The sequence below is a fragment of the Protobothrops mucrosquamatus genome, unplaced genomic scaffold (genome assembly GCF_001527695.2).
Source record: "Protobothrops mucrosquamatus isolate PMUCROS unplaced genomic scaffold, P.Mucros_1.0 scaffold229, whole genome shotgun sequence".
Classification (NCBI taxonomy): domain Eukaryota; kingdom Metazoa; phylum Chordata; class Lepidosauria; order Squamata; family Viperidae; genus Protobothrops; species Protobothrops mucrosquamatus.
The window spans coordinates 660,603-672,921 of record NW_015386580.1 but is presented as its reverse complement, the minus strand read 5'-3'; the positions used below and the strand labels follow the sequence as shown (position 1 = coordinate 672,921).

Sequence of the window (12,319 nt, the reverse complement as noted above, 5' to 3'; positions counted from 1 at the left end):
GCTGTGTTACAATTTAACAACTGCAGTGATTGACTTAACAACTGTGGCAAGGACGGTGGTAAAATGGAGCAAAATTCACTGAACAAATGTCTCACATAGCACCAAAAATTTTGGCCTCAGATTTTGGGCTCAGTTGTGGTTGTAAGTCAAGGACTACCTTTATATTCAAATTACAAGATTCAGTTGCAACCACATAGCTTAATAAATCAGGACATAATTGTTTTCTTAATGTTAAACAACAATTCTGGACTACCACTAATGTCTTTATGTAGACCAGCATATCATTGTCGTAGAGTATCTGCAAGTGGTGGGGTAACAATCCCAGCATTTATCGACATCTTTGTAAACTAAGGTTTATAAAACACACAATTGGCCACATTTGGACAACATCACTTCTAACCATTGTATCTACATTTAGATTACCGGATTGTAATAGAAGCCAGCACTAGAAAGGTTTTTTTGCTCTAGAGCAGCGGTTCTCAACCTATGGGTCGCGACCCCATTTGGGGTCGATCGACCATTTCACGGGGTCGCCAAGCAAGGCTGTCCGCCATTTTTTTCCCCTTTTCCGGCGGGTACCTTACCTCCCTTGGGCTGGGCCAGCTGGTGGTCGGCCTGCTCCGTCTCTGCCGCTTGCCAGCTACGCCTTGGCCGGCGCAGGGGACGGAACCACGCATGCGCGGCGCTCCCGGGCAGGGAAAGTCCTCAACTTACGACCGGTTGGGTAGTCCTCAACTTACGACCGGTTTAGTCCTCGACTTACAATTGGTTTAGTCCTCGACTTACAACCGGTTTAGTCCTCGACTTACGACCGGTTGGGGGTCGCGGCATTAAAAAGGTTGAGAACCACTGCTCTAGAGGAGGGCTGGGAAACTATGACCCTTTATGACTTGTGGACTTCAACTCCTAGAATTCCTGGCTCAGGCTGACCCAGGAATTCTGAGAATTGAAGTCCACAAGTCATAAAGGGACCATAGTTCCCCACCTCCGCTCTAGACACTAATTTGTTTTATCAAATTATTTTAAACAGTTGTTCAGAATGTTCTTCTAGTAATTTCAGGCAGTGTTATCAGAAGTGTACTTCTGAATCAAGCTACTTGCCTTGATAAATATATAATACTTCAAAAATCAAAAGTGTCAAGTCTTAGGGCAGACATGTCAAACTCGCACGGGATAGTTTTGCCATTGCCGGCAATGGGGTGGGCGCGGCTTCCGGATGACGCGTCCAGCCCGTGGACTGGCAGTTTGACATCTCTGCCTTAGGATATCAGTTGTTGGATGGCAACGAAAGATGTTTTGTACCAAAGTCCTGCTTGCTAATTTCCTGATGTATCTAGCAATGAAGAATTCAGTAACATAGAATACTAAATTAGGCTTTGGACCTGATACAGATGGCTCATCGTACGGTAGAACCTTACACATTTATTTGGAATCATAAGCCTTAATGGAGGAAGATGAACCTTTGGTAAAAGGATGTGGAAATGAATAGTTGACACAGATTATTTATTCGATTCTTTAAACCACTGAAAATTGAAACTTCAGCCATATGAAAGGACATTTTAGCTAGACAGGTAGTCCTGATTTAGCAATTGAGACTGACAACTTGGTTGTTAGTGAAAGCATTCACTAAGTGAACAATCATGTGACCAAAACTGTGCTTATGATTTTACACAAGACAGCATGTACCAACTGACATGACACAGAGAGATAGGGAGAAAGATGGAGAGAAAGCCAGATGCTGTGAAGGTTGTATGTATGGGAATTGGTCACAAAGTTACTTTTTCAGCATCGTCATAACTGAACAGTCACTGTTCAGGGCGGTTGCTAAGTGAGGACTATCTTGCCTTCCATAGTTGGCCAACAGGATCTGAATGTATTAAAGTTGATAATCTGTTATTTCCGCCTATTTATAGATCTACATCCTTTTGCTCAACATTGGTTTTTATACTGTAAATCTCAAGTCTAGTGAACATTAAAACTCCACATTAAAACACGGAAGACAGCATTTTGTATTTATCATACTGCTTTACCATTCTTTACTTATGTTTTTATATTATTACCATTTGCAGCAATAGTTTATGTGGCAAGATTCATTGTACATCTTTCAAACACGAGAATCTCCCGTCCCAGTTGTATTTCCAGAATATAGATGGAGTTTCATGTGTGTCTACTGAATTTAATCTAGGATCAGATATTCCCGATCCAGCACTGGTTCATAAAGGCACTTCTTGTGCTGAAGGAAAAGTAAGAGTTTTCTGCATCTTACAACTGTGTAGCCTATCCGGGTCACACCTTGCTTATTGACCGAATCATTGGCTCAGATTGCACTTTGCCCGGAGTCACAATTTGTTATGTTAATTTGTTACTCCTAGGCACGATTTACATGCAGCAGCGGCTGAGTATTTTCTTTACGCTAAGCCAAAATCAAGAAGCTATGTTATTTAATATAAAACTTTATACAGAATTCAGCAAACGTTTCCAGTTGAGAAGTTGTACTTCTTCCTTCCCTGCTGGGAGTTGTAACAAGCACATCAGCAACATTGTTACACTTTCCAAGAGATGGGGGGTTAAAATATTTGGGTTTCAGGCAAAAGTATATTAAGTATATTTTATTCATTCATTCATTCATTTTTCATTTTCATTCATTCATTCATTCACTTTTTAATGACACATTAGCATTCAACCTCTGCAAGTCTTAGGTTACCCATGTTTTAATGTCTCACAAAGAAGACCATCAAAGTAATATCCTCTGAAATTTATAATCCTGCCCACATGATTCTGGAGGCGGAAGTACTGGTGACATCCTATTCATTATAGGTTGCCTGTTCACTATGTTGTATAAAACTATCCAGTGTTGTTTCTAAACTGTCTCTATAGCATAATGTTACACTAACAGTCGGGGAAGTAATGATATGTGCATAATGACATAATCATGGAAACATTGCAAGTTTATTTGTAGATTGACACAAGTACATAATTGTATTTGCATGCTGACATTATTGTACATGGGGCATCATTTGTCATCACTGTGTTGGATTGGGAAGAGATAAAGCTTAAAAGAACCTATATTACATCATTTGGGACTTGATCCATGCTTAATTTTAAACTGTAAGCCCTAAGTTCCAAATCATAGTGTCTAGATTCATACTTATATTAAGCTGAACCCAGACAAATTATATTGTTGCATGATGACAGAGATACAAGATTCACCTTGGTCCCATTTCCAACATCATCATTTTAGGCTTAGATTTGTCCATCTTTTTTGACCACGTTCTTTAAGAGGCTATAATTCAATATTAGGTAACTATCCATCTTGGGGAAGACCAATATGCTAAATTTGGTTTAGAGTTACTCTTGAACCTGACAGTCTCTTCTTGATACCTTTGTGCATTTGCAGATAAAATGTGCTTTCAAAGACCATTCTGAAAATTAAAAAAAAACTATTTTCCCCTCCTTTTTAGGCTTGTATTGATTACAGTTGTGTAGATGCAAGCTTGCTGGGTTACAACTGTGACATAAAGAAAAAGTGTAATGGTCGGGCGGTAAGTTAAAATATTATTACGATAATAATGTTCGCTATGGGACAAGATTATAATAACCAAGTATCTTGGCATATAGTACAACTAATGAATATGTATCATTGCTTTCTTTAAAAATGCTGAGTGGTAGTTCTTTGTAGTATTTCTACCCATTTATTTATGGGACATTATATCACAGCCAAAGTACTACCTCATCTAAAGAACATATAAGTTGGTCATGTTTATCACCAGTATCTTATTCAAGAAAATATTTTGCTTTGCAAAAAACATAGGCATATATAACACCTGGAGGTTTTGTCAAATGAAAAAAAAATCTGTTTGGGCTTGCATGCAACATCCAAACATAGTACAAGAACAAACTGGATGAATCTGTATGACAATGTCCAATACGCGCTTTGTCATTTGCTTCCTTTTCCCTCCCTTTGTATGCCTAGGGCAAGTTAAAATGTTTAAGTTCTGCTTTTTTCCCCTCAAAGAAATAAACACTTATTTTCAGGAAGGTTAAGTATGCCCAGTTCAGAAATAATGGGAAATCTAATCATACAAGGAACAAACCTTATGGGAAAATTAATTTCTACATTGTCATAGGAAAACAATTATTTTTGTTTTCCTATGACAATATGGGAATTATTGATATTAACAAGAGATGGATGGAAACCAGATGTCCTATCAGTGGTGTGCTGGAGCTGATTCATATTGACTCATGAGAGACAACTGTTACATTTCTTGTAATTTTGCATGCTAGTTGAGAGATGAGAGACCTCCAATGCCGACTCAATCACCTGTTTAGAGGCCAGTGGTGTAGTGCTATACCAGCAATGGAGCCAATAGAGCTGATTGTTAAATATTGATCTGCACACCACACCACATCACTGCTTCACATCCAAAAGAGGTGGGAGCGCAGGTGGGAGAAACCCACACCTGAAGCCCGTATAAACAGAAGAACATTGACATCCCCTAAACTCTGCTGAAGATGTTACTTAGCCTGGTAATGAAACATTCAGAAACCAACCCACACATTTGGAGAACGAACCTTCACCCTCATAGATCTTGCTGTTGATATTCAACTGTTAACAGAATTCTTTCATAATGGCATTTGAGTTTTTCTGCAATAAAATTCCTTAAGAGAAGTGCATGGATTCTTACAATACCTGTTTGGGGGAGAAACATAACATTCTAACCCTAATATTATTGTAATGTCTATAACTTCTTTAAAAGTTGTAATTTCATTACTTTGTTTCTTTTTTTGCTCTTGTAGGTGTGTAACAACAAAGGCAATTGCCACTGTGATCCTGGGTGGGCACCTCCATTTTGTGATGCGTCTGGCTATGGTGGCAGCATAGATAGTGGCCCAACTCATATAGGTATCAAGAATCATTCCTCTTTCTTACATTCCATCTGGTATTGCTCACTTCTGAACTCTAATTTTGCACCTTTTAAGGTAGCTTTATGTCTTATTTGTCGAAAGTCACTTTTATCTTTAAGTGAATAACTGTCACTTATTTGAATAACTGTCCAAAAAAAGAAATTCTAGTTTAAAAATGAAGACCAGGAATAAAAGGCAATGTGGCCTTTCCTTTAATGGATTTTATTTCCATTAAAATTAATTATTTTTAAAATCTGAATCTATAGCTGTAAGTTAGCATATGCCCATTTTAGCAGTTTGGGTCTTTTATTTTTGGAAGATGCGCTTCTTTTTTGATATTTTTTTATATATACAATGGTGCTTAAATGTTTGCGAACCCTTTTGAATTTTCAAAATTACTGCATAAATTTGACCTATGATCTGTTCTCTGCACAATTCCTAAAACTAGAAAAAGAGAGTCCAATTAAACAAAGGGGTCAAAATATTATACTTATTCATTTATTGAAAAAAATGATCCAAAAAATGCATATTTTATTTTGGTGAGAATTCAAACCTTCCTTCTTGTAGCACCACGGTCCAAATTCTACATTTAAATAAGTGTACAATGCTTATTTTTTTTCTTAGATACATCCCTTCGTGATGGTCTTCTGATATTTTTTTTACTTGTGTTGCCTATATTAATTCTACTTGCAATTGCATTTGTCAAGAGGAAAGAAATTAAAAGGCGTCTCTTCAGAGAACGTAGAAGACAAGAAAGGTACAAATTTCATGCAACTGATAATATTGAGAATGGAACACTGCAAGGTTAAGTCAAAAACTCAAAATAGAAACACGATCGGTAGTCCTAGTGACAGACAAACTAAATGTTGTGGTGCAAGCCATGCAGAAGCAACCTTCACTGAATTCAGTGGAATCTACTAAATAAATAATAAATAAAATATAAAAAGATTGAAGCCTTTAGAAATTATACCCTTACATGATTATCTATAGATGACAATGGGAGCAAGTTTTGTAAAGATTTTTAGGAATGTTGGGAGTGAAGCATGAAAAAGCAGATAGAGATCTAGAAAAATAATGGTGATGTTTTTTTAAAAAATCTAGGTTGTATTGGCAAGCCTGAAGAAGCAAGTTCTGTTCAAGGTTTTAAATTAGACTTTGTCTGTATAGGAGACAGGGAAGAGGTGTTATTCTCCTAAACTTGAAATCGATGGTATTCAGACAATTAATTACCTATTACTAGTAGTTTGCAATGTAATGCTTTGGCTTTTCATTTTTTAAAGAAAAATGTCTTAGAAAAGATTAGGGAGTAATTTCTCGTTAGTCACAGAACCAGCACGAGTAGAAGAAAAACTCTGCCAGTATTCTTCAAGAGTGGTTAGTTTTTCTCAGCTCCTGGTTTTGTTACTGATTCTACAAATTATGATTCCTCTAATACAAACTATGATCATTTCAGTAGAAAAATATATTTGCTGATTTTTTTACTAAATAATATTTTAGGCCAGAGGTTCTCAACCTGTGGTCTGTGGTCCCTGGGGGGGGCATGATATCATCAGAGGGTTCCACAAAGGCTTGAAGAAATATTATGATTTAAATCTTGCATTAGTCTTGGGGGTCCGTAACCGTGATCCAGGCCCACAAAAGATATTTAAAGGGGGCCCGTGGTGAAGAAAAGATTGAGAACCACTGTTTTAGGCTATTGGTAATGTTTCTTACTAAAGTAGCTCTTTGCTTTGCTTTTCCCTCATCCATTTTGATTTTTCAATCCTAGACTAGCTAGGCTAGACCCCTTACCTTATCAGACCAGTTATTTATGAAAACCAACTAAGTAAGGCACTCCTGAGGTCATCATCATAGTTCTTTTCTTAAACTGTTTGCCTGAATCCTTCTAAAAGAGTATTTATCTAGTTATCTATTTCCACATTTACTAACTGGGAAATTCCTGAGTTTTAAAAATTAAATTGAAAAAAACAACAACAACCAAAGCAAACATTGAGCATAGGAACTTAAACATTCTAATGTTCTAAAACTGCACCAGAATCAAACTCAAGTCTGATAGGTTGGGGGATGTACTAAGCCCATTTTTTGCCAGTTGAACTGAAACCAACCAACAGCTGAAAAATGTTTTGAGTTGCTTTGTTTCTGTCATCCCAGATCGTTTTCTTTCCAGGGAAAACAACATTTATATGCAAGCAAATACTTTTTTGTTTGTTTGGTTATATGTGCCATCTGTACCCTGCAGTATTTTTCAAGCAGGAATTGGTTGATTAGCAAAAACCTATTTCACTGTTATTGTGAATAATATAAAGGCACCTCTATGTGTCTTAGCAGTGATTGTCCTCCTTTCAATATTGTTATATACCAGTGATGGCGAACTTTTTAGAGACCGAGTGCCCAAACTGCAACCCCAAACCCACTTATGCATTGTCGGGTGCCGGGTGGGTGTGGCCCATTGGATGGGTGTGGCCACTTGGGTGGGTGTGGCCCATTGGGTGGGCGTGGCTGCGGTGGTAACGGCAGACTGGGTGGGACTAAAAAGTTCAATCAATCAATTCCAACTTTGCGAGAGCTTTTTTTTTTCCCGCGAGAAGTTGAAATTGACTCATTGATTGAACCTTTTTTTTTTTTTTTGCACACGGCAGCGGAGGCCTAAAGCGAAAAGGTTTTATAAAACCCAGCTGAAGGCCTAGGACTGGGGGAAGGGCGCGTGTGCCCATAGAGAGGGCTCCGAGTGCCGCCTCTGGCACCCGTGCCATAGGTTCGCCACCACTGTTATATACTCTCTCTGCATCCACAATGAATTTTTATCTTCTTGGTTTTTAGCTATGTCTGCTGATTTGGGGCAAGTAATGCAAGATGAGCATTTATGTTTATATCCTTTTTAACTATTTGTTTGAATTTCTTTAAGGACTGAAAATGCGCAGCAAAGAAGACCGCTACCTGCACACCAGAATAATACTCCAAGTAAACCAAATCCACCAGAGCCAATAAATAAAAAGCGGGTAAGAATATACTTTCAATTATAATGTACTTTCAATTATAAGTATTTTCCACCAGTAAAGGTCTTTTAGTACAAAACATCAGCTGTGCATTTTTTATTTATTTTTATTATTTTAGTTAATTATTTCCTATTCAGAAATTCAGTTTGCAAAATTTCGAACAACAGCATTTTGCTGGATTGTAAACATAAGTATGGGGAGTAATGGCTTAGCAGTTAAAAACGTGGAGCTTGTCAGCTGGAAAGCTGGCAGTCCGGGTTCGAGACCCAAGCGCCACGCAATGGGCTCAGCTTCCATTACTTGCCCCAGCTTCTGGCCACCTAGCAGTTTGAAAGTACGCAAATGCGAGTAGACAAATAGGTACCACTTCGATGGGAAGGTAGCAGAGTTCCGTGCACCTTGGCATATAGTCATGCTGGTCACATGACCCCCAAAGTGTCTTTGGACAATGCTGGCTCCCTTAGCTAAGAATTGGAGATGAGCACCGCCTCCTCGAGTAAGACATGACTGGACAGGGGGAAATCTTACCTTTTTAAACATAAGCATGATTTTATTTGTTTGTTTGTTTGTTTCTTTGTTTGTCTTATCTTTTTCAGCCTACTTCAAATTCGGAAGTCTTTACAATATCTCACTTTCCAACTCCAAGGTTTGTACTTTTTGATATAACTATATAGCAGAACCACACAGAGTATGTAGATGTAAATACAGATAGAACATGGGTCGGGACTGCATACTCTAAAGCAGGGCTTTTCAACCAGTGGTACGGGTACCACCTGTGGTACATTAGCACCTGACAGGTGGTACACGACCATCTTAGAAAAGTGGTAGCGGAGGAGGAGAATGAGCTGAACCGGTGGCAGCACCGCACAAGCCTGAGCGAGAGATGGCTGGAGCTGCAGGACTGTCAGGGCTCAGCGGAAGCACCAGGATCAGCGCTTCTTTGGGGCTGTCATGGCTCAGCGGAAGCGCCAGGATCAGCACCAGGCTCCAGCTGGAGCTCGGCGCTGATCTTGGCACTTCTGCTGAGCCCAGGAGAAGTACTGATCAGCTGGAATGTTACAGCATCTCCAGGGTCTTGTGATTTACATTCAGATGCTTGGCAACTGATTCATATTTATGACGGTCAGCGTCCCAGGGTCATGTGAAGTGACCAAAACCTGCTGCAACCACCCAGCAGACAGGGGGAATAAAAACCAAACACCCCCCACCCCTGCTGCCAATCCTCAACAGAAATGCTCACAACAATGAAAACCTCGGACAGGAGAAAGAACGCTGCTGGGTGGGCAGGCAGGTGTCTTGCTTGGCTGTGGCTTGGGGGGCACTTTTTTCAGTGCCATTGTAACCTCCAACGAAGCGAACTGTTGTAAGTCGAGGACTACCTGTACTTCATCACTTTTTTCCTTTTTTGGGGGGGGTTATCAAGTTTTTGACACCTTGCTAGGTGACTGGTGGTAGTCAGATATTGCCATATCCTAAAAGTGGTACAATGGGTGAAAAGGTTGAAAAGCCCTGCTCTAAAGCAATTTATTGCAACCACATGAGAGTAATGGCTAAAAATGGAAGCTGGTGTTCACCATTAAATTCAAACTGTCTCCAGTGATAAGCACACTTTCCCCATGTAATGAAGTGTGGTGATTAAGGAGTAGGAAGCTTTGATCCAATATCTTCTCTCAACCACAGAGTTCACTGGGTGATTTTGGGTCAGTTACTCTCTTTCAACCCCACAGGGTTTATATGGGAGGAATCTGAAGGCCTTGAGGCCTCAAGGAAACTAGGACTTCAGTGAATAAATAATAGTTCATATGTGCAGTTCATACATTCATATGCTCTAGTTATCTGAATGCACTTCATTCATGTCCTGCACAATGGTTTAGGTGGGTTTTATTTCAATAACTAAAATTTAAAAAAATGCTTAAGGCAGAGGTCCCCAACCTTTTGGGTACCAGGGACTGGTTTCGTGGAGAGAGGTTTTTCCATGGAGAGTCCGTGGTTTTGTGTGCTGCCTGAATCTCGTGGATGGGGCTTTGCTTGTTTGTGCTGACTGGTTGCTGGCATGCCGTAGCGCAGTACTGGTCCATGGACCGGGGTTGGGACTCCTGGTTTAAAGTAATTTAAAGATGAAGGCTTAGCTCAACTAGTGGAACAAATTCGTACCTGTTTCTCAGTTCAGATAGGGTATTGCTGAGTGCATGTGGTTACATCAGGTCAACTTCCTTGCACTTCGGTGCTCAGTCTCTTTGAAGGAGATGAGCGGTTCAGAAATGTGAAATAGAAATAAATATAAATAAAAATAAGTAGTTCTTTTTCAGGGCTATTTATACCTGCCAAAATCCGAAATCCTTATCCACATACTGTTTTCCTCTCCTTCTTTTAGGCCACCAGTACAAAATCAATTTGTTCCACCTCCACAACGACCTCCTGTACGACCACCAATATCACAAAGGCCTCCTTTAAGACCGCCAATTCCACAAAATCCTCCTTTAAGACCGCCAATTCCACAAAACCTTCCTTTAAGACCGCCAATTCCACGAAACGCTCCTTTAAGACCACCAATTCCACAAAAACCTGTTTTCTCTCCTCCATCTTGAAGAATTATGATGAAATGTATTGTACGCTACTAGGAAAAAATACTGTATTAGTGAACTGAATTAAAAGTATTATTTTTAGAAATATACAAACAAAGACTTCAGTTTAATTTCTAAAACAGTATTAAATTAAATTAAATTTACTTCAGGGTCTGCTGCCCTACCAAATCATTATTTAGGAAAGAAAAGGCCTTAATTATTAGGCCACAGGATATTGCTTTTATAAGTAATACTGGTCTCATCCCAATAAAGTTAAAGTCATTTACCTTAACATAGGGCCAAACTAGATGTTGTAGTAAATGTGATCAGAAACAATGTCAGACTTATAAAATGTAGAACATGTATGTGCAATTTTTATTAGGAGAAAAGGTGGTTAGGACTTTTCTTCTCTGGTTGAGGTTCCTCCCTTTCCTTTTCACTTCTAACATAGATTAATTATTAATATTACAAGAAAACACCTATGGAGGTTAGTAGAGAGTATCATGCCCATAAGGTCATGATTGGGGAAGGAATACTTAAATCTGTCACACAAATTCCCTTCTTGTACAATCATTCTAGTAAACGTTGGGGGAGACTGCTGCTCTTAACATCAATGACAGATTCACTAATTATACAGTTGCTCTGATTTTTTTAAAATGGGCAGTTGCTTCTTTATAGTCAATTGGTTTATTACATTAAGAAACAATGTGAAAGCACAAGACTCATTACAAAATTAATCAATCATTGAAGGAAGGGCTACAGTGTACTATTATCTACCTGAACAAAGATCAGAAAGTGATTTGTATTTGTCTAAAATCAACAAACATGACTTGACAGCCATTGGTACACTATTGTTGATCCACATGTATACTGGTCACAATTGCACAGGAGTCACACTATCCTTAAGTGTTCTTGTAGGAGATTTCTAAAGATTCCTTCAACTTCCCAGGTAAATTGTGAATATATTTTAAATGTTTCTAACACAGAAATAGATGATACTTCTGTTTTCATATTATACATCTGTGAAGGTTATGCATTTTTATTAATAGCTTTATCTGGCCATTTTGATAGTCCATTTTGATAATGAGGCCAGTCAATTGTGGTTTATTCATTAAATCATAGTTAAGGAAACATGTCTTACTATCATGTTTCAGCATGCAGTTGAGCTTTTGTAATAACATGAGCCAAAAGGTCAACTATATGCTGACACATGATAGTAAGACATGTTTTCTTAACCATGATTTAATGAATAAACCACAATTGACTGGGCTCATTAAGCATGTCAGATCATTTCAGGTTCATAATAGTAATTTGCATCATTTTTCAACTGCATTAAAGTGCAACAATTCCGCATTTCTGACATACCAGCCCTGATGGTAATTTTGCTGGAAACAGAATGACATTTCTGCACGGATTCATTAAACCAAAAATTTGATTAAAGAGTACTGTTTTCTGGTGAGCAAAAAACCAATTTGTATCCTGACAGTGTTACTGCTTTTGTTTAAAGTTACTTACATCATAATTGCAGCTTGCAGGCATATTATGAATAACCAATTCAAATTTGTAAATCAAAACTAACGTATATGGTCCACTAGATTTAATATATGCTCTTTTATGACAACCTCGTTCCACTATCAGGCATATATGAAATTCTATTCAGAGTTGATTTACAAAATGTTTTTGAGAAGTTTTTAATATCTGCATTTTAGTAATATAATTGTGTTGATGAACAAACCAATAGTATTATGCTGGGTACAAATGCCAAAATTTAGATATAAAATGATTTTTAATGTTTACATTGTCTGAAAATTTATATTGATATGTATTTTAGGGACTATTGAAAAAATTGAAATT

At 38.3% G+C, this 12,319-nt stretch overlaps 1 protein-coding gene across 1 annotated transcript in view; it reads left to right on the top strand.

Annotated features, from left to right (window-relative positions):
- The window catches only part of LOC107285947 (disintegrin and metalloproteinase domain-containing protein 9), a gene marked incomplete in the record, with an annotated part of 35,456 nt that extends 24,894 nt beyond the window's left edge, over window positions 1–10,562 (top strand). The window contains 7 exon segments of the mRNA XM_029283787.1: window positions 2,070–2,244; window positions 3,462–3,542; window positions 4,798–4,903; window positions 5,530–5,662; window positions 7,811–7,904; window positions 8,498–8,547; window positions 10,276–10,562. Of these exon segments, the coding sequence (XP_029139620.1) occupies window positions 2,070–2,244; window positions 3,462–3,542; window positions 4,798–4,903; window positions 5,530–5,662; window positions 7,811–7,904; window positions 8,498–8,547; window positions 10,276–10,489 (853 nt within the window).
- Window positions 10,563–12,319: the final 1,757 nt, after the last annotated feature.